At 45.0% G+C, this 23,630-nt stretch overlaps 1 protein-coding gene across 2 annotated transcripts in view; it reads right to left on the reverse strand.

Annotated features, from left to right (window-relative positions):
• CHMP4B (charged multivesicular body protein 4B) overlaps positions 1-21,897 on the reverse strand; it is a 39,508-nt gene extending 17,611 nt beyond the window's left edge. The window contains exons 1-2 of one of the 2 annotated variants that reach the window (XM_089673226.1): positions 21,592-21,897; positions 64-241 (exon numbers count right to left, since the gene is read on the reverse strand). In XM_089673226.1, the coding sequence (XP_089529352.1) occupies positions 64-241; positions 21,592-21,775 (362 nt within the window). In that variant the 5' untranslated portion in view covers positions 21,776-21,897. The remainder of the gene's footprint in view (positions 1-63; positions 242-21,591) is intronic. The other variant, XM_089673225.1, reaches the window with a different exon arrangement.
• Positions 21,898-23,630: the final 1,733 nt, after the last annotated feature.

Genomic DNA, 23,630 nt, shown 5'->3' on the forward strand with positions numbered 1-23,630 from the left:
AAGTTACCCACTGGGTATCTCTAGGATAAGCAGAACTCATCACTTATATGTGACAATACTTACATGTTATCGTGAGCGGCCTTCATAGCTTTAGCTGCAAAGCCCATGTTCTTGAGGACTTCTGTGTTCGTGTTGGCATTTTCTAAGGCTTCCCTCTGGAATTCTATAGTAGACAGTGTCCCGTCAATCTGCGCCAGCTGTTTCTCGTACCGCTTCTTCCGTTTCAGTGCCAGAAGAGCAACTATGGGAAAAACATAAAATCGGTTTGTGGAGGCTCCAACAACCTAGGATGATGTCATTGCAACTAGCCTTAAAGAGAACCAGTCATGACTAGGCTTATGCAATAATCGAAACCTTTATTTTGAATGCTTATCAATGAAACATGTATATTTACTCCATTATGCAGGAATTTATTAAGGATGACACCAGGGTCCTTCTAAGTTTACTTTTTTTTATGCCAGAAAGACAATTCTATTAGCTGGGAAATCAGAAAGGCCTCCTTCATTGGACTGCTGCAAGAAACTGGTTAACTTGGTGATACCGTTGTACAAAATGACATACACTATATTGCCAAAAGTATTGGGCCAGCCCTCCAAATCATTGGATTCAGGTGTTCCAATCACCTCCATGGCCACAGGTGTATACAATCAAGCACCTAGGCATGCAGACTGCTTCTACAAACATTTGTGAAAGAATGGGTTGCTTTCAGGAACTGATTGAGTTCAAGCGTGGTCCCGTGATAGGTTGTCACCTGTGCAATAAGTCCATCTGTGAAATTTCTTTGTTACTAAATATTCCACAGTCAACTGTTAGTGGTATTATAAGAAAGTGGAAGCAACTGGGAACAGCAGCAATCCAGCCACAAAAAAGTAGGCCACGTAAAATAACAGAGTGGGGTCAGCGCATGCTGAAGCGCACAGAAGTCGTCAACTGTCAGCACAGTTAAAGACTTCCAAACTTAGTGTGGCCTTCAGATTAGCACAACAGTGTGTAGAGAGCTTCACGGAATGAGTTTCCATGGCCGAGCAGCTACATCGAAGCCCTACATCACCAAGTGCAATGCAAAGCGTCGGATGCGGTGGTGTAACGCACGCTGCCACTGGACTCTACAGCAGTGGAGACGTGGAGTGACCAATCACACTCTCTGGCAATCCGATGGACGTGTCTGGGTTTGGCGGTTGCCAGGAGAAGAGTACTTGCCTGACTGCATTGTACCAAGTATAAAGTTTGGTGGAGGGGGGATTATGATGTGGGGTTGTTTTTCAGTGGTTGGGCTTGGCCCCCTAGTTCCAGTGAAGGGAACTCTTAAGGCTTCAGCATACCAAGACATTTTGGACAATTTCATGTTCCCAACTTTGTGGGAACAGTTTGGGGATGCACCCTCCCTGTTCCAACATGACTGCACACCAGTGCACTAAGCAACGTCCAAAAAAGCCACGGATGACCGAGTTTTGGGTGGAGGAACTTGACTGGCCTGCACAGAGACTGCGAGCCAGGCCTTCTCATCTGACATCAGTGCCTGACCTCATAAATGTGCTTCTGGAAGAATGATCAAACATTCCTATAGACACCCTCCTAAACCTTCACAAAGAGTTGAAGCTGTTATAGCTGCAAAGGGTGGGCCAACTCAATACTGAACCTGATGGTCTAAGACTGATGCCATTAAAGTTCATGTGCATGTAAAAGGAAGATGTACCAATACATTTGGCAAAATAGTATCTTTCTCATGGATGTCCCAAAAAATTCCACAAGGTATGGGATATATGGCTTGAGCTTCTCTCTGCTACTGAAGCTAGACCAAATACTGAAACTCTGTTGCACTTTGAACGGGCATGTTTATTATTTCTTGGGGGATGGTGGTATACGGGTGGCCCTCCTTGTGTGATGGATATGGTAAAATGCCTATTTGGTTTCCTATTGAATATATATATATATATATATATATATATATATATATATATTATTTTCCACCTGCTGGGCTTTGTGGTACTTTAAGAAATCCTTGCTTAAAAAAATGTTTGCTCACACGCACCGACCCCCTCCCATCATGCCAACTTGAGACAAAGGAATGTTTTTCTTTCTATAAGATAAGACTTGGAAGAAGATCAAACCTATACCATGACGGAGATTGTTTTTGTGTGGAAATGACCAATCAAAGACTAATATAATGCTTATGCTGTTCTCACATGACTCTTGTATCATTTTGCATATATAAGCTCACTTTCTCATTATAATAAACTAGAAGTGTTCATAGACTGAACTTGTGTGTCAGCGCGAGTCTCTTCCAGTGTGCGCACATTCCAAAGCTAGAATGATAAATTAGGACAGGAGCAGATAAGCACTGGACAATTTAGTCCTCAACTAATTCACTTGGTCTTTCACGCACCTCCATCCCCCCTCCCTCTCCTCGCTTTCTACCGTGTAGGAATAGATTTAGCACTTTATCAGTACCTGTCTGGTTTCTGATGCCTGCCTATAAAGCCAACACAAGATGACATCAGGGTTGACCTCATCATTTAGCAATTACTACCTCATTATCTTATCACAGGCTATAACAGACTATAAACAGACCTGCAACAAAGCTGTGCTCTGCAAAAAGTACAAAAAAGTTTGGTTAAGGGACTGACTATGCTGTCCAGCAGGGGTGCCTAAATCACATGCAACATAGTTCTCATATGAATTTTACCTGTGAAGTACAGGACAAAACGTTAACTACAACTGGCAGCAGTGAGCTTCCCCGATATCTTATCGCTGATTATTAGGCACACACCCTGCTCTCACAGCAAAACATCTAGGGATGCACCGAAATTCCGATGACCAATACATTTCACCCGAAAACACCCCTTTCGGCAGTCAAACCGAAATGAAAAAATGCACCGATACAGGTGCTGAAAAAAACCCGCCAAAGGAGAGATGGCCGCCACACATCTCTATGCCCTTGGAGGACTGGAACGATGTCACCTCCAGTTTCAGCCATTTTTTTCCCTTTAAAACACTAAATCAATGCTTTTTTTGATCTAATGCTTTACAGTGCAGAGGAGAGATGTGGGGTCTTATTGACCCCGTATCTCTCCAAAAGAGGACCTGTCACTAATTATTTGCATTACAAGGGATGCATGCATTTTTTGTGATAAGAATAAAAGTGATTACAATTTTTTTTAAAAGGAACAGTGCAAAAAAAGAAAACAAAAACACACAAAAAAAAAAGAAACACTAAATAAATTTAAAAAAAAAATAAAAAATTTAAAGTGCCCCCATCCCCCTGTGCGCACGTAATGGTGAACGCATACGTAGGCCATGCCCACATTTGTAAATGGTGTTCAAACCACATACGCGAGGTATCGCCATGAACGTCGGAGCAAGAGCAATAATTCTCACACTAGACCTCCTCTGTAACTTTACACTGCTAACCTGTAGAAATTTTTAAAGCATCACCCATGGAGATTTTTAAGTACCGCAGTTTGAGGCCATTCCGTGAGCGTTCGCAATTTAAAGTGTGACATGTTGGGTATCTATTTACTCGCCTTAATATCATTTTACAAAAAGTGCCCCCATCCCCCTGTGCACACATAATGGTGAACGCATACGTAGGCCATGCCCACATATGTAAATGGTGTTCAAACCACACATGTGAGGTATCGCCATGAACATCGGAGCAAGAGCAATAATTCTCACACTAGACCTCCTCTGTAACTTTACATTGCTAACCTGTAGAAATGTTTAAAGTATCACCAATGGAGATTGTTTTTGTTTTTTTTTGTTTGTTTTTTTTTTTTTTTTTAAGTACCGCAGTTTCATGCCATTCCACGAAAGTGCGCAATTTTAAAGCGTGACATGTTGGGTATCTATTTACTCACCGTAACATCCTCTTACGTATTTTACAAAACAATTGAGGTATATATTTTTTTTTCCATCAAAGTATATTTTTTAAAAAAATATATATATTTATTTTTTAAAAAACTGTGCATTTCGGTTTTCGGCCAAATGCATTTTTAATTTTCGTTTTCGGCACCAGAATTTTCATTTTGGTGCACCACTAAAAACAACCTATCAGCAGGCCTGGATATTGTCATTTTGGTGGGCATACCTACATAGTTGCAATTAGAAACTTCAAAGAGTCAGTTTTCTCATAGACATTTCCAGAGCCCAAGGATTGATTGGCTAATGTACGTTGCAGGGCCACTCTTTCGGCAGCAAACTGATTAAACATTAACCCAATAGTCACCCGACTATCAGTATATTCCATCTATGTGTGCTGCAGTAATAGATTCTTCCCCGTTTTTTCCGTTGTGATGGCAGTTTATATAGAAGTCTTGGCTGACATTCAGCGAGGAATTCACTAATCTCTCAACAATGCCAAAACAAGCAGATTCTATCAGTTCCCCAAAAAGGAAACAAACTCCAGAGACGCATTGTGTAGAATGCAGCCTGCAAGTACTGACTAGTGTTTGTAGACGCCCGAAGCGAATACTAGGACTTTCTAACAAGCGGAACATGTTCTTACAAAGCTGCTGAGCCGGGCCTGTTCAGTAAGCTGCGGCAAGTTTCAACCTGTCACACACAAAGCTTTACAAACCACACATGTGAAGGGTTGGAGCCTCGTAAACGCCGTGATCGAGGTGTGCAGTTCTCGGTCATTTGTACTTTGACGAGCTGCTACACACCAAGCAACCGCCCTGGTGTCCTTGTACTCATAGTGATCATGTAATGGCTACCTACAGGTTTTCCTTACTACAACTGTTAAACAAAAGCTTGGTGACTACAGAGTAAGTATAATAAAAGCTTCAATGTGAACGGCAGGCTGACATCTGATCCAGTCCTCCCTAGCTGCACATACTTATCTCCTATTTGCTTCCCTCTGTTGGGGCACCAATATGTATGAAGGCACCGGACTAATAGGAGTGGGAATAGGTTCTAAAGGATAGAAAGCGAAATGCATTTCCTTCAAGAAAGCAGATCTGCAGTCAAGTTATAGTGTATGTGGACCTTGTTCGGGTCCTAGGCCACTACCTCTCCAATCTCGATAAATGGATCGCTCAATGGACGATCAACTCTTGGATGTGTCACCTAGTACAAACGTTTAAAAGTATAATAAGAGTGCAATGGAAAAACAGAATGGTTGGCTGCACAAACAGCAATGTGGTGGATGAAATCCTTTACATGCAATGTGATAAGAACATGACAGCTCCAAGACGGGACAGAGGAGCAGTAGACGCGTTTCACACGAACACGTGGTTAGTCATTACTCATCACTGAGACTTCCTGCATCCAGGGCCAATCACTCGCATGTGATCACTGCATGGGCGAATGGACACAATTAGCTGCAGGAGATGGCAGCCTTCCATTGCTTTCAAAGGGGCTGCCTCTTGTTCCTAATCACGGAAGTCCCTGCTGGAGTTCTCGTATTTAATCGGCGTGCGGGTGTATTCTGAAGGTGTAACTGCATCCTTAAAGCGAGATTAAAGCTTCCTTTTTTTATATTAAAAAAACAAACATATCATACTTACCTGCTCTGTGCAGTGGTTTTGTTCCTCTCCTCAGGTCCCCCACCAGCACTCCAAGCTTTAGCTCTTTGATGAGTGACCCTACGGAGAGCAGATTTCCATGGGGGCACCAGTGCAGGTTGGCTCCCGCTGCGGTCAATCAAATCCTGTGCTGAGCAAGCGGGGTTGGGACCGAGATGCCCGCTCTGCATCTATGGCTCTCGCTGCTATCAATCTGTCAAGGGGGAAGGGAGACAGTGGAGAGAGCTGCTGCCCTCGTGTACATCGCTGGAACAGATTGGGCTCAGGTACAAATAGGTGGTGAGGTGTTAAGGCTGTAGAATCATTTTAACCACTTTGCCCACCTGGCCAATTCTAACACTTCTCTCATACACGTAAAAATCAGCATTTTTTGTTGCTAGAAAATTACTTGGAAGCCCCAAACATATATATATATTTAAGCAGAGGCTCTAGAGAATAAAATGGTGGTTGCTGCAATTGTTTATGTCACAATGGAATAGGTTTCCATTGTGAAGCAGCTGCATCCAAGCCTTACATCACCAAGTGCAACACAAAGCATCGGATGCAGTGGTGTACAACACGCCGCCACTGGACTCTAGAGCAGTGGAGACGTGTTCTCTGGAGCGACCAATCACACTTCTCTGTCTGGCAATCCGATGGACGTGTGTGGATTTGGCGGTTTCCAGAACAGTACTTTTCTGAATGCATTGTGCCAAGTGTAAAGTTTGGTGGAGGGGGGATTGTGGTGTGGGGTTGTTTTTCAGGGGTTGGGCTTGGCCCCTTAGTTCCAGTGAAGGGAACTCTTAAGGCGTCAGAATACCAAAATATTTAGGAGAATTTCATGCTCCCAATTTTGTGGGAACAGTTTGGGCATGGCCCCCTCCTGTTCCAACATGACTGCGCACCAGTGCACAAAGCAAGGTCTACAAAGACATGGATGAGTGAGTTTGGGGTGGAGGAACTTGACTGACCTGCACAGAGTCCTGACCTCAACCCAATAGAACACCTTTGGGATGGATTAGAGCGGAGACTGCGAGTCAGGCCTTCTCGTCCGACATCAGTTCCTGACCTAACAAATACATTTCTAGAAGAATGGTCAAACATTCTCATAGACACAATCCTAAATCTTGTGGACAGCCTTCCCAGAAGAGTTGAAACTGCAAAGGGTGGGCCAACTCAATATACAGACTAAGACAGGGATGCCATTAAAGTTCATGTGTGTGTAAAGGAAGGCGTCCCAATACCTTTGCCTATATATATATATATATATATATATATATATATATATATATATATATATATATATATATGTATACACACACACACACACACACACACACACACACACACACACATATATACACACACACCTCAAAAATATTAAAAAAACACTTTGAAAACACATCAGATCTTAATGGCGAAACATCTCCTGCTGGATCTATACTGATATGGACGGGGTAATGTGTTAGGAACATACGGATGTCCCATCGTTTGATGGAAATGAAAATCATCAACCTACAGAGGACTGAAACCAAAGACACCCCAAAAAGCAAAGTGAAAAAATGATGCAGCAGGCTAGTCCATTTTTCTGAAATTTCATTGCAGAAACTCACAATGGTCCTCAGTTTGTATGGCCCCCACATGCTTGTATGCATGCCTGACAATGTTGGGGCATGTTCCTAATGAGATGACGGATGGTGTCCTGGGGTATTAACTCCCAGATCTGGATCAGGGCATCACTGAGATCCTAGACAGTCTGAGGTGCAACCTGGCGTTGTCGGATGGACCGAAACATGATATCCCAGAGGTGTTCTAAGTCAGGCGAGCGTGGGGGCCATTCAATAGTATCAATTCTTTCACCCTCCAGGAACTGCCTGCATACTCTGGCCAGGCATTGTTGTGCACCAGGAGGAACCCAGAACCCACTACATCAGCGACAATGGGTCCAAGGATTTGATCTCGATACCTAATGACAGTCAGGGTGCCTGTAGAGATCTGTGCATCCCTCCATGGATATGCCTCCCCAGACCATCACTTACCCACCACCGAAAACAGTCATGCTGAACAATGATAAAGGCAGCAGAACATTCTCCACGGCTTCTCCAGACCCTTTCCCGTCTGTCACATGTGCTCAGGGTGAACCTGCTCTCATCTGTGAAAAGCACAGAGTGCCAGTAGAGGACCTGCCAAGTCTGGTGTTCAATGGCAAATAACAAGGAAGCTCTATGGTGCCGGGCAGTGAGCACAGGGCCCACTAGAGGACATCAGGCCCTCAGGTGACCCTCATGAAGTCTGTTTCTGATTGTTTGGTCAGAGACATTCACACCAGTGGCCTGCTGGAGGTAATTTTGTAGGGATATGGCAGTGCTCATCCTGTTCCTCCTTACACATCGGAGCAAATATCGGTCCTGCTGATGGGCTAAGGACCTTTTACAGCCCTGTCCAGATCCCCTAGAGTAACTGCCTGTCTGCTAGAATCTCCTCCATGCTCTTAGATTGTTCTGGGAGACAACCAAACAAGCAAACCTTCTGGCAATGGCACATACTGATGTGCCATCCTGGAGGAGTTGGATTACCTGTGCAACCTCTGTAGGGTCCAGGTATCGCCTTATGCTACCAGTAGTTACACTGACCCTAGCCAAAAGTCAGAAAACAGGAGTAGGGAAAAAAAAATCAGTGGTCTCCACCTGTAAAATCATTCCTGTTTTGGGGGTCGTCTAATTGTTGCCCATCTAGTGCACCTGTTAATTTCATTAAGACCAAAGCAGCTAAAACTGATTAACAACCCCCTCTGTCACTTAACTGACCAGATCAATATCCCAGAAGTATCATTAACTTGAAGCTATACTCTAATTAAAAGTGTTCCTTTATTTAGAGCAGTGTACATAAAAGACAAGATATTTTCTAGTTTATACATTATCTGACATTTTCCCTAATACACAAATGTCTAGCTTATGGTGATAACCTGGACTTTAAACTGGCAGGAAACAGAAACTGGGAGCAAGTCCAAAACCATAATAAGCAGTTAGGAAAGCTAAGTCTCCCAGTGATACTAAAAAACAAGTACACAGAAGTTCACATTCAGAGGACAGATATACTTGCACAAAATAGAACTTTAAAGGCCCCTTTCAGACGGGAAGACTCTGTTATGATCAGCACAGAGCGGGCAGATGACAGGTCCACATCCACCCAGTTTAGACAGAGCAGACATGGACAGAGCCAGCCCCGCTCTATGGGTGGCCGGGTGTAGACTCTGCTGTCTGTTTATACCAGACTACCATCTGATCCGCCTAGATCGGGTGTCGGCAACCCGCGGCTCCGGAGCCGCATGCGGCTCTTTTTCACCTTTCCTGCGGCTCCGGAGCACACTGCCCACCAGGTGACAGGCAATAGGGTCGGCAAGCCGCGGCTCTTTTAATGCAGCTCTTCTGTGTGCCGGGCGCCCGCTGGCAAACATTGGCTGTCAGGATGTAGGCGGGGCAGCCCGGATGTAGGCGGGGCAGCGTGACGAACTCCTCTCCTCTCACAGTCCGCCCTGAAGACCAGAACGGCGCGGGAACCCAGCGAGAGGAACGCGCGGAGCAAAGGTAAGTGAATTCACACAATATGGGGAATGAATTACTATAGGGGGGATGAATTACTATAGGGGGGATGAATTACTATAGGGGGGATGAATTACTATAGGGGGGATGAATTACTATAGGGGGGATGTATTTTCAGTTTTAAAAATGTTTCTCTCAAAATAAATTTCAATCGTGGTTTTGGCGAGATTTGGCTCAGTCGAAAAAAAAGGTTGCCCACCACTGACCTAAGGCTATGATTGTGATTATGACGATACACTGTGGCCCTGATTAACCCTTTGCTTACTGGGCCCTTAAACCCCCTTCATGACCAGAGCGTTTTTTGCAATATATGCAGTGTCGGATTTGTTTTAAATGTTGCAATGGTTTTGCGGCTCCCAGTCTTTTTTTCCCTCTCGGAAACGGGTCCAAGTGGCTCTTTATGTCTTAAAGGTTGCAGACCCCTGGCCTAGATGGAGGACTAATCCCCTCCAGATTTTTTAGCGCACCAGATCAGATTGAAGGTAGGTGGGTATTAATGCACTTGTGTCCGTTTGCATCCGCTGGGCCATAGGGGTAAATGGAGGTTCTGATCAGGTCCACCTGAAAAACAGAGGCAGACCCGAGCTGACCCTTTATGTGAAAGGAGCCTAAATCCTTAGTCTCAAGCAGGTTTAGCGGTTGAGGGTCTACCCTATCTCACTCCTCTCACAGAAGCTCTCTACATTGACCTCTATGGGAGATTCTGTTTTGGCACAAGGTGTGACTGATCAGTAAGGTCACCCTATCTTATGATTCATAGAACTGGAATTTGGATATGATTGTAGTGAAAAGAAAAGGGGAGGCCTTAACCGTTTCAATACCGTGCAATTTTACACCTTCCTGCCCAGGTCATTTTTCAGGTTTCAGCGCTCTCACACTTTGAATGACAATTGCGCGGTCATACAACATTGTACCCAAACTAAAATTTTACCATTTTCTTCACACAACTAGAGCTTTCTTTTGGTGGTATTTAATCACCGCTGGGGTTTTTATTTTTTGCTAAATTAACAAAAAAGTCCAAAAATTTTGAAAAAGAAAAAACAAGTTTTTCTTTGTTTCTGTTATAAAAGTTTACAAATAAATAATTGTTCTTCATAAATTTAGGCCAAGATGTATTCTGCTACATGTCTTTGGTGAAAATAACCCAAATTAGGATGTATTTTTTAGTTTGTAGGAAAGTTATAGAGTTCACAAACTCTGGTATAGATCTGAATATTGATCAATCCTGAAGTACTGACAGCCAATCTAATTTCTTGAGGTCCAAGAATGTCAGAACAGTACAGATATCCCCCAAATGACCACTTTTTCAAAAGTAGACAGTCCGACGTACTTCATAAGAGGAATGGTGAGTTTTTTGAAGTCGTATTTTTTTTGGTCATAATTTTTCGGAAAATTAAAAAATAAAAAAAATAATTTTCACTATTTTTTTTTTACATACTGTTTATTTCTTTTATTATTAATTTTAGTTAGGGTGATAATTATGAATAGTTGTTAAATACACAAGTAAATAAAACTCATAAATAAATACTATGTAATAAATAATAATTAACCTCTAACACAAAGAATATATTGAACATTATTATTAATAATAATACATTTCTTTATTTAAGGTTAGGGGTTATCATGATTTTTTTTATTTATATGTGTATTTATTCATATTACAATTTTTTTTTTTTTACATATTTTCATTTGCGCAGAAAAATCGCGCAATAACGCACGTTTCTATTCTTTTCTATGGGAATAACAACACGCCAAAAACATGCAAATCTGCCCAATTTGAGCTACAAAAGTACCTCCAAAACTTTTTTGAGTTTCAGGCTCATTCATTAAATCGCTGGAATCTAGCCGAATTATTATTAAGTAACCTCCGACACTGAGATTTTAGATCCAATTTCTTCTGTTGTCAATTATATTACAGTAGACGAGCCCTTTGTATTTCACATTGAGCTGCACTGTGTCAGCTGAAAAGCGGTTAAAGGTCTCAACCATTATTACAGCTGCTGGAACACTAATCCATTTATGTTGTTAACCGTTTCTATCCAATTACCTCCATTAGGACTCCCACCTTCTGTGAAAGACCAATCTCTTTTATGTTTTTATAATAGCACCGTTCTAAGGACTAAACAGCACTTCTGTAGTCGCACAGGACTTGTAATCATTGGGATAAACACAACTTGTATTTAGAGGGTTTTATTTCCTTTAGTAGAATGAATTTAATGTGTTCTATAACTTTTCAAAATAAAATAATAGGATACTGCTGCATAAACAGACAAGAACAATCAAAGTGTATAATTAGAAGGCATTGTGACATGACAATTACCAGACGAAGTCCTCCCACTAGACTGAACTAATGAAGAACTGCAAGCAGGCAGCTCTATTACAGGAGAGGCTTGCTAGGTCTCTTCTGCAATAACACTTACCTGTCTGCTTGTAGTCTTCTACTGAATGTACACGGAGCTGTACATGTGTGAGACAGCGTCATTCACCCGACAACCAACAAACAGGCCAGAAATCCAGCATCTGGAAGTAGCCAGAGAAGATGACAGCATCTGATATGAGATGGAACTACTGCATTGCTGGAAGGTGGAGGCAATTTCTGGGGAGGGTTAGCTCCCCATTAGGGAGTATACAATTACCTACACAGTGTACATGTTGCCTTGTATTACCTGCTGAATCAAGGGCCCCAACAGCAATCCTATAGATTTCCAAGAAGTCACCAAGAGGAAAAAACTCCTTCACCAGCACCTGCTTCTTACCAGATAATATTGACCCCCAATTAAAGAAAAGGTCAATAAACACTGTGCTTCCCAGAAGCGAACAATGGACTTGTGAATTTTTGGACTCCTGATTAAATTAGCAATTAATGACACTGAAAGCGCAGTTAGTTAATTTTAGGTGTCAATAGGTATGATCTTCTTTAGATTTACCAATACTATACCATCTATCCAATCACGCAGGCCCTTGCACTACATCAGGGGTGTCCTGTAGGCTGCTTGAGGCCTGAGCTAATGAAATCAGCTGGTAGTTTGCTTCCTGGCCATACTGGCTCCTCTCTCTACATTCCAGGAAGTGAAAAAGCTAAAGCTTTCTAAGAAATATAGCTATGGCTAAGGTAAGGCCTTGCTCTCCAAATCAAAGAGCTTGTATATTTTTGCAAATGATGTATATTAATTATTTATTGGTGCATTGGGGAGCTGAATTTTAGAAAAAAAAAAAAAAGGTGAACTTAGCCTTTAAAAGTTAAAAGGTAAACAATGTGATGTGCTGAAAAACTGCCTGCATGGTAAAATGTTGCGTTTTATCATGTAGGCTAGTGTGAACATTGCCTTTAAGGAGAAATTTGAGATTCACAAAAGAAAAAACATCTATACTCACCTCCATGCTGCAGCTGTCCCCTGCTGGCTCGAAGAAAGAGAACTAAGCAATCACATGACTGCTGGCATGCTGGGGAGAGGGGTGGGAGCATCGGGCCAACTGTCAATCAGACAACTGGGTGGATGCCGGCAACATGATTGGGATCCATCCAGAGCCATACTTCTCTTTAAAGGGTAACCCCCCCAGTCACATCAAGCTCGACTTTGAAATAGTGTGACCTTCAGTGAAGTCGCACAATTTCAAAGTCGGGTGAGAAGCTGATTTCAGGTGTGATTTGCAAGACATCTGACGCAAATTGCACCAAAATAGTACATGTACTACTTTAGAAATCGGTGTGGCTCCAACCAAGTCAGAATCGCCCGTTTTGACTGCTCTAATTGCGGACAATACGGTGTGACGTGGCATACGATTTGCAAATCGCATGCCAAGTTGCACCAGATGTGACCAAGGACAGGTATGCTGCACACCTAATGAGGGCAATTTGCCCAGACTAGAGCAGCTGTGCATAGCAATCAATCAGCTTCTAGCTATCATATTCAAGCTCAAAAAATGGCCATACACTGCTAAATTGTTTTTGAAAAGTCACATTTTTAGATTGTTCATTCAATTTTCAAATTTTTAGTGGCGCTAAATTATTCATTCATTTTGACCACTGTGATGAGAAAATCCAAAAAAGAAGAATGGAATATTTCTCTTGAATTAAAGAATTTCAGCGAATGTGGTTTTCATTCCGAAACGTCCATTCATTCCAAAATCGATTATTGAAAACAAACAAAATTTGAACAGTATTTGTAAAGTCATTGAATGTACTGATGATGAATGTTCAGAATTTTCATATGAATGTTTGTTCAGAAATCTCCTAGTTCAGTGGTCTCCAAACTGCGGCCCGGGGGCAAGATGCAGCCCTTTACTTGCCTTTATCCAGCCCTTGAGGCACTTTTCCTCCCACTGACACCAACAATGGGGCATAATTCCTGCTACTGAAATCAGCAATGGGGCCCATTGACACCAACACTGGGGCCCTATTTCTCCCACTGACACCAATAACAGGGCACTATACCTCCCACTGACACCAATGATGAGGCACTCAAACTGACAATGATTTGGCGCTATTCCTCCTACTAACCCCAGCAATGGGGCACTATTCCTCCCACGAATACCAAAGATGCATTGTTTACTCCAGGACAATGTCAACTCCCAATGGCCACACACCAGCCCCCCTTGAGTCTGAAAGACAGTAAAATGGCCTTTTGTTTAGAAAGTTTGGAGACCCCTGTACTAGTGTATGGGCCAGCTTTAGACACCATTCACATGGGCACTTAGCCACGCTGCGAATGCCAGTTGCAAGAATCTACCGATTCCTGTGGCTGGCACTGACATCTGCGTAGCTATCGGAGCCTGTTGGCACGGCCAGCAATTACCTGTGCTGATCACGGCTGGACATACATATAGTGTCATTGTGACGTACAGCTGCAGCTATCTGTATACAGCTGTCAATCCCAGTCACAGGAATCAACAGATGCTTGCCGCTGGGATTCATAAAATGCCTGTGTGAAAAATGCCTTAGTGAACAAGCTAGAGACACAAAACTGATCAGTGACTACGCACAGCAGCTCAAATTTTAGTCAATCTGTGTTAATTGCAACACAAGTGGTGACATCGGATTGCACAACACATAAAACTACTATGACCATAAAACATCAAGAAAAAAAGAATGACAATTAGTAAATGGCAGATATCAATGTAGTCTGTAGTGTCCTGTGTTGGAATATTGTAGGTGCTGCACATGGGTCTCCTTGCTGGTTGTACAGACACACATGAGTAGCAGTGAGGAATGAGAATTTCCAAACTGAAAGGTTACCCAATGCTAGATGTTGTTTCCATTTCTTTTTTTTTTTTCCCCTATGTAGTCGCGAGGCTATGAAGCTCCAGCTACAGAAGATTCACCATCAGACCCTCCGCAGTGCATAGACCGGCTGGAGCTTTGTGGTCATGTGTGGGCATGCTTTACCAGCTGGGTTACTGTGTAGCCTTCCCTTCCACTTGAATCCGTTGCTTTAAGTATAATGGGGGGGCCCTCCACACCCCACCACTGATCGACTTAAAGTGAAACTTTGCTTTGTTGTGCATGGAAGGTAACAGGGTCACACTCCATGCAAAACTTGTTTTTTCAGTTCTAAATACAATGGGGAGGGGACAGAACTGCTATCAGGTTTTATTGCTGCCCGAGGTCTCCTTAGGGACACAAGACAGAAAAGTAGAGAAAATAACAAGAAACTTGGGTGGGGCATGAACATGGACGTGATAGTTGTACAAGGGTGGGGGGGGCATGAACATGGACGTGATAGTCGTACAAGGGTGGGGGGGGGGTATGAACATGGACGTGATAGTCGTACAAGGGTGGGGGGGGGCATGAACATGGACGTGATAGTCGTACAAGGGTGGGGGGGGGGGCATGAACATGGACGTGATAGTCGTACAAGGGTGGGGGGGGCATGAACATGGACGTGATAGTTGTACAAGGGTGGGGCATGAACATGGACGTGATAGTTGTACAAGGGTGGGGGGGGCATGAACATGGACGTGATAGTCGTACAAGGGTGGGGGGGGCATGAACATGGACGTGATAGTCGTACAAGGGTGGGGGGGGCATGAACATGGACGTGATAGTCGTACAAGGGTGGGGGGGGCATGAACATGGACGTGATAGTCGTACAAGGGTGGGGAGGGGCATGAACATGGACGTGATAGTCGTACAAGGGTGGGGGGGGCATGAACATGGACGTGATAGTCGTACAAGGGTGGGGGGGGCATGAACATGGACGTGATAGTCGTACAAGGGTGGGGGGGGCATGAACATGGACGTGATAGTCGTACAAGGGTGGGGGGGGCATGAACATGGACGTGATAGTCGTATAAGGGTGGGGGGGGGCATGAACATGGACGTGATAGTCGTACAAGGGTGGGGGGGGGCATGAACATGGACGTGATAGTCGTACAAGGGTGGGGGGGGCATGAACATGGACGTGATAGTCGTACAAGGGTGGGGGGGGGCATGAACATGGACGTGATAGTCGTACAAGGGTGGGGGGGGCATGAACATGGACGTGATAGTCGTACAAGGGTGGGGGGGCATGAACATGGATGTGATGGTAGTACAAGGGGGGGGGGGGGGGGCATGAACATGGATGTGATGGTAGTACAAGGGGGGGGGGGGGCATGAACATGGATGTGATGGTAGTACAACGCCAGAATTCAGCGTATTTTTACACCTAGGGAATCAAAAGTGTTGGGCATACAGCCAGAGCCTGTACAAATCAATGAGAAGTGGTCAGACCGCACACACACAGAAATGGAGAAGCATGGCACCCCAGCGTTGATTTTACATTTGTACGTGTGTATATATGGGGGGGGGGTGGATGTTATGTGCATGGGTGTAATTTTCATTTTTTACAATTAAAAAAAAAAACATTTTTTTCCCCCTTCATTTTTTTTTTCACCACACAGGGGACAAAGTCCTCTATGTGATAATTTTTGATGACAGGTTCTCTTTATTGAGACATCCAAGGTCTAAAAGACACCATATATCTCCCCTGTGCTCCACTGAATGTAATGCAGTGCACGTCGCACTGCATTACATTCCTTCCTGGCCTCCAAGGCCAGGATTCTCTCAATGGGGACCCGGAAGTGACATCATAACTTCACTTCTGAGTCAGGACAAAAAGAAAGGGGAGCGGACGTGTCCGCTCTCTTACCTCCCCTCCAGTCGACGGCAGAGAGCCGGTCCCAGGCCCACAGATGGACAAGCGGAGCCCTAGAGACAGTGGGTAGGAGCAGGTTCACGTGGGGGTTAGGGGTGGGAGGCTGGAACTGTGTGGAAGCATTCAGATGACAGCGCTGCCACCCAAATGCTCCCACTTGACAGGTGAGCCCGCAGCAGGGCTAAAGGTAGAAAAATAACTACCTGCCCGGCACCCGGAACTACATGACCTGGGCGTTGGGTGATACAAGATCAACATCACTGGAGATTTTAGTGTCCCAGAAGCCTGCAGGGGGAAGCAGGGGACCGAACTTCCATGGAGAACTGAGCCGGAAGCGGGAGTAGGAACCTATCCAAAAAAAAAAAAAAACGGTACCGGCTCCCCCCTGCCCCAGAAAGAATGCAAAATGTGACAGTGGAGGGTGAAAACAAGTGCAGCTTCCTCTTTGGGTGGAGCTCCGCTTTAAACTGTTATATGCCTAGGCATATAATGTAGGGGTGCATCGCAATTTCAGTGGCCGACATGGCCGGGCATAGAGATTAGAGAAGGAAAGATGGCCTCCACTCATCTCTATGCCCTTGGAGGACCGGAGCGATGTCACTTCCCGTTACGGCCATTTTTTCCTTGAAGTGCTAGATCAATGCTATTTTTGATCTAATGCTTTACATTGCAGAGGAGAGATGTGGGGTCTCATTGACCCCACATCTGTCCATAAAGAGGACCTGTCACTAATTATTTCTATCACAAGAGATGCATGCATTCTTTGTGATAAAAATAAAAGTGATTAAAACATTTTTTAAAGGGACAGTGCAAAGAAAAAAAAAAAGTTTAAAGTTCCCCCGTTCTCGCACGTAGTGGTGAACACATACGTAGGCCACGCCCACATATGTAAATAGTGTTCAAACCACATGTGAGGTATCGGCACGAACATCGGAGCAAAAGCAATAATTCTCACACCAGACCTCCTCTGTAACTTTACATTGCTAACCTGTAGAAATTTTTAAAGCATCACCCATGGAGATTTTTAAGTACTGCAGTTTGAGGCCATTCCGCGATTCGCAATTTTAAAGTGTGACATGTTGGGTATCTATTTACTCGCCGTAATATTTTACAAAAAAATTGGGGTATATATTGCGTTGTTTTTTTAGTCAAAGTGTATTTCTTTAAAAAAATATATATTCCTTTTTAAAAACTGTGCATTTCGGTTTTCGGCCAAGTGCATTTTGAATTTTCATTTTCGGCAGTCTTCAGCGGAGGTTTTCTCAGCTCAGCACACCCTCCTGCCTACCTGAGCTAAGGGCAGATGGATTCCAGGAATTGCTAGACGACTCATCTGCCCTTACTCAAGATGGCCACAGCCAGAAATGTTAGAGGGGGTGTTTTTCAAAGTGATTTCTCAGCAAAATAAGAGACATGAATGGATGGGGGAGTTTGCTTTGAATATTAAAAATTATTTAAATAACATTTTTGGTTTGTGTTGCTCAGATACAGTGTAGTACTTTAAATTTCCAGAAATACAACAGGAAGTTGGAAGATATCTTCTGAAGGGTTGGGAGTTCCCCTTTTAGAAAGCTGTCACTGGGACAAGTGTCCCCACTGGATGAATTCCCCTCATCTCTTGATCTGGGGACAACTCAAAATTTCTGGACTTTCCTTCCTTTCTCTGGAACAATGGCCCCTACGTCTTAGGCCCCCCCCCCCCACACTTGTGCGCTGCACTATTGTTCCTTTTTAGCACATTTTTGCATGACAGCATAGGGGAGCCCACTAACCAAAAAAAAAGATTTAAAAATAAAAAAAAAACTGCCAAAAGCAGCTCCTGCACATTTTCAGGGGGCGAGCCTCGAGCGTTCCCCCGCATGTTTGCTGCACAAAAGGCATATATTTCCTAGCCGCATCTGGGATACCCTTAAGCCTGCTTTCACACGGATCCTTTTTCTTCTGATTTTTTTATATGCAAAAGCGGAAGAAAAACATGTGACCATATATTCCTATGGAACTCTTCACACTGATACTTTGCAGGTCTGGTGCATTTTTCAGTCTTGCATGCTGCATTTTTGCTATGATTAAAAAAAAGCACCAAAAATGCACCTCTCCATTGAAATAAAAACACCTGCAGAGCGTATTTTGGGACACACGTCATGTAAATATTACCACAACCACGGTATAATCGCATATGCATTTTTGCCATGTATTAGTGTGAAAGTAGCCCAACAATGGCACTGGAAGCACAATGCACGTTCACTCACAGGTGAATGGAGCCTACTACAGGGGTGAACCTCCTAAGGGCTCATTCTCTGTATTTCTGCAGTAGGTACAGCCATGTGTTTACCTTCAGCCAGTACAAATCAATGAAAGGCTGACAATATCAGCGGCTGCTAACAGGTGATTGCACAAAGAGTGGATTACGTATTGATATAGACAGAGGAGTGGCTCTGTATGCTGTGTGTGTCCAGGGTGGATCATCTGTCCTACCAGCAGGCTCCATGTGCTGCTCCATGTGCCATTCCATGTGGACATCCGCTTTTGCTTTTAAAAAAAGTAGAATAAAAAAAAATAAAAAAACACGTGACTATGTATTCCTATGGAACTCTCTACAGTTTTGGCACATTTTTCAAAGTCTTCTTGCATGCTGCATTTTTGGTGCAAGTTTGGTGCTCATCCACCTTACCAACCATTTAGTGTCTGCTACCCCTCTCTGCCAATCCCTCCACTGGCCTCCACTCAGTGTCCTCCATCCCTCTCTGCTAATCCCTCCACTGGCCTCCACTCAGTGCCCTCCACCCCTCTCTGATAATCCCTCCACTGACCTCCACTCAGTGTCCTCCACCCCTCTCTGCCAATCCCTCCACTGGCCTCCACTCAGTGTCCTCCACCCCTCTCTGCCAATCCCTCCACTGGCCTCCACTCAGTGCCCTCCACCCCTCTCTGCCAATCCCTCCACTGGCCTCCACTCAGTGTCCTCCACCCCTCTCTGCTAATCCCTCCACTTGCCTCCACTCAGTGTCCTCCACCCCTCTCTGCTAATCCCTCCACTGGCTTCCATTCAGTGTCCTCCACCCCTCTCTGCCAATCCCTCCACTGGCCTCCACTCAAGTGTCCTCCACCCCTCTCTGCTAATCCCTCCACTGGCTTCCATTCAGTGTCTTCCACCCCTCTCTGCCAATCCCTCCACTGGCTTCCATTCAGTGTCCTCCACCCCTCTCTGCCAATCCCTCCACTGGCGTCCATTCAGTGTCCTTCACCGGCTTCCATTTAGTGTCCTCCACCCCTCTCTGCCAATCCCTCCACTGGCTTCCATTCAGTGTCCTCCACCCCTCTCTGCCAATCCCTCCACTGGCGTCCATTCAGTGTCCTCCACCGGCTTCCATTTAGTGTCCTCCACCCCTCTCTGCCAATCCCTCCACTGGCTTCCATTCAGTGTCCCCCATCCCTCTCTGCCAGTCCCTCCACTGGCCTCCACTCAGTGTCCTCCACCGGCTTCCATTTAGTGTCCTCCACCCCTCTCTGCCAATCCCTCCACTGGCTTCCATTCAGTGTCCTCCATCCCTCTCTGCCAATCCCTCCACTGGCCTCCACTCAGTGTCCTCCACCCCTCTCTGCCAATCCCTCCACTGGCCTCCACTCAGTGTCCTCCATCCCTCTCTGCCAATCCCTCCACTGGCTTCCATTTAGTGTCCTCCACCCCTCTCTGCCAGTCCCTCCACTGGCTTCCACTCAGTGTCCTCCATCCCTCTCTGCCAATCCCTCCACTGGCTTCCATTCAGTGTCCTCCATCCCTCTCTGCCAATCCCTCCACTGGCTTCCATTCAGTGTCCTCCATCCCTCCACTGGCTTCCACTCGCCCAACAAATAAAATCCAAATTACTAACAACTTACAGAGCAATTCACAACTCTGTCCCCAGCTACATCACCAACCTGGTCTCAAAATATCAACCAAACCACTCTCTAAATCCTCCAAGACCTCCTGCTCTCTAGTTCCCATGTCACCTCCTCCCATGCTCGCCTCCAGGACTTCTCCCGAGATTCTCCCATCCTATGGAACTCCCTACCCCAATCTGTCCGGCTGTCTCCTAATCTATCCACCTTCAGACGATCCCTGAAAACCTCTCTCTTTAAAGAAGCCTATCCTGCTTCTACCTAGTAAACTGTCTTTTATTTCCTCCATCAGCTCATCCCCCCACAGCTATTACCTTTTGTATCACTCAACCCTTCCTCCTAGATTGTAAGCTCTAACAAGCCGGGCCCTCTGTTTCCTCTTGTACCAAATTGTACTGTAACTGTAATGTCTGCCTTCATTTTGTAAAGCGCTGAGCAAACTGTTGTCGCTATATAAATCCTGTATTATAATAATTAAAAAAGCACCTCCCCATTGAAATAATGGAAAACACGATAAAAACACATCCACAGCGCGTTGTTTGGGACACGTCATGTAAAAAAAAAAATCATACCGAAACCGCGGTAAAATTGCATATACATTTTTGTCGTAGATCAGTGTGAAAACTGCCTTTCATTGGTCTGTACAGGCTGAAGGTAAACACATGGCGGTACCTACCGCAGAAATAGACAATGAGCCCTTAAGCTGGCCATACATAGATTTTCGTTGAAGAATTTTTGTTTCAAGAATATTCGTTTGATTTTCTAATCGTTAGTGGGGTCAAATCGATGTCAGTTTTCGATAGCAGCGACCAGAAAATTCGAAGGAGTGGGAAGAAAAACTTCTCAATCAAATTTTTGCCGATCATTCAGAAATGACATTCCTTTTAAAATCAAATGTTAAAAGCAGAAACCAATTTCCGAACGACAATCGTCCATTCATTGAAAGTGCCAAGAATTTTCGTACAAATATTCTCGGCCGAAAATCTACACGTGTATGGGCAGCTTTAGGGAAGTTCCCCCCCCTCATTAGTCCCCCCCTGTATGCTTCATGTGTCCAGGGTGGACCATCTGTCCTACCCGCAGGCTCCATGTGCCATTCCATGTGGACAGCTGCCATTGATCTGTACAGGTAGAGCGGCTATAGCTGAACGCAGACGCCCCGCCATATCTGCAGGAAATACTGTGATCTGGGTGTCGTGCACACGTGTGAATGAGCCCCACAGCAGTAAAAGGCTGACCCTCCCCCATGATCTACATGCTGTCAGAGGAGGCCAACCACCTGTCAGTGCGCGGTCCCTTTAAACTCTTCACAGCCACGTGATTCAGGAGGAGTGGTCTCATCGCCTTCGGTTGCTATGGGTTACAGCTGAGGGAAGCAGGGAGCGGTGGCCTATGACAACCAGGCGCCTGGTGTTCTCGTTGCCATGGGCAACAGCCCCTGCTCCTCCCCCGGTCTCATGTGACGAGTACCTCTCTTGTTCTTGGTGCCGTGTTTCCTGGCGGCGGCCAGCTCCTGCTCGATCTTCTTCTCCAGGAACTCCTGCTTCTTGGTCAGCATCTCTTCCGTGTCCCGCAGCTTCTGGATGGCCTCTTGGGGGCTCGGGCCTTTGGAGCCCTTACCCCCGGTGCCGAACAGCTTCCCAAACACCGACATCTCCCCCCGGTGTGTCCGCACTGCCGAGCCGCCCTCACTTGTGACCGACCGACTCCTTCCTCCACTGCGACGACAACAACCGGACCCGTCCCGTCAGACCCTGCGCGCTGACGTCACCGCATCACGCGTTCGGCTGGCAGTGATGGGAGATGAGTCATGGGGTCCTCTGTGTGAGCGCGCGGCGGCCATTTTGCATAAGGGCAGCTCTGCGCTAACATTGCCATAACGCGACAAGGCAACACAATTCGGTGCGCTTGGAAACAGTAACGCTCTCTTATGTCATATACATGTTAGTCAGCGTCCTTCAATTAAAAAAATACTCGTATTAGGCAAATGTATATTTTGAATGTTTGTACAATATGTGCACTCAAATACACAAAGCAGCAAGTAATTTTGATATGACTCAATCAAGTATTGATAACTGAAAGTGGGAATTAATAAAGAGCTGATTTTGATATGGTTTTGCCAGTATCAAAGATGGCCGCCGCCGTGGGACGACGACGGATAAGTAGGGCAAACCCATGCTGGGATGACGCGTTACGTCGAGGCAAGGAAGGACGGCGTTGGGTGCGCATGCGTAACTGAGGCAGGGTGGGGACTGGGAGGGAGCGTTTGACGTAAATAGAGCTACACCTGGAAACACAGACAGTATCAGGAGGTGACGAAGTCATAGCGGGAAGTTATTGTCAGTCTCATGACCTGAACTGTTCAATCAAGGCTATAATCGGCAATACATAGATGTAGTCGTAGGCTGAGGAAGGTGGGAGGAGTTATCTTTGAAGTCACACTAGATGCTCCTCAGTTATGATGAAACTCCGGGTTCCCCAGTCCTCCAATCACATCGATGAACTATGGCCATGTTTCCATATAAGGGCACTGACCACCAGTATCCCGCCCCTTTATATACCTCTACTGCTGGGCCAGCAATGACCTGGCCTGCAGCTGAGGGAGATTTCCCATCACTTCCTGTTGTGTAGATACAACAGGAAGTGTGAGGAATCTCCCCATAGTGAGAATTCCCCTTGTATATCGTCACCAGAACAGATATTTACTGTTCCACAGATACAACAGGAAGTGAGAAAAAAATCTTCCTAAAGTGAGGGAAAGTCCCTGTTATAAAGTTGTCTGCAACAGATATTTCCTGTCCCAAAAGCACTTCACGAAGTCTCCACAAAGTGAGAATTCCCCTGGTATATCGTTATCACCAGAACAGATATTTACTGTTTCACAGACAACAGGAAGTGAGAAAATCTTCCTAAAGTGAGGGGAAGTACCTGTTATAAGGTTGTCTCCGGAACAGATATTTCTTGTCCCAAAAACACTTCACAAAGTGAGACAAAATCTCCCCAAAGTGAGGGGATTTCCCTGTTATATCGTTGTTACCCGAACTGATACTTCCTGTCCCAAAGGCACAACAGGACGTGAGACAAAATCTCCCAAAAGTGAGGGGATTTCCCTGTTATACCGTTGTCGCCCGAACTGATACTTCCTGTCCCAAAGGCACAACAGGAGGTGAGACAAAATCTCCCCAAAGTGAGGGGGATTCCCGTTATACCGTTGTCACCCGAACTGATTCTTCCTGTCCCAAAGGCACAATAGGAGGTGAGACAAAATCTCCCAAAAGTGGAGGGATTCCTCTGTGATACCGTTGTCACTAGAAAAGACACTTTCTGTCCAAAATGCAACAGGAAATGAGACACAATCTCCCCAAAGTGAGGGGAATTCACCTGTTATACTGTTGCCACCAAGACAGATACTTCCTGTTCCACAGACACAACAGGAAGTGAGACAAAATCTCCACAAAGTTGATGGATTCACCTGTGATATTGTTGTCACTAGAATGGATACTTCCTGT

Source organism: Staurois parvus, unplaced genomic scaffold, assembly GCF_062004578.1.
Source record: "Staurois parvus isolate SC_StPar_1 unplaced genomic scaffold, SC_StPar_1.0 ptg000137l, whole genome shotgun sequence".
NCBI classification, from domain to species: domain Eukaryota; kingdom Metazoa; phylum Chordata; class Amphibia; order Anura; family Ranidae; genus Staurois; species Staurois parvus.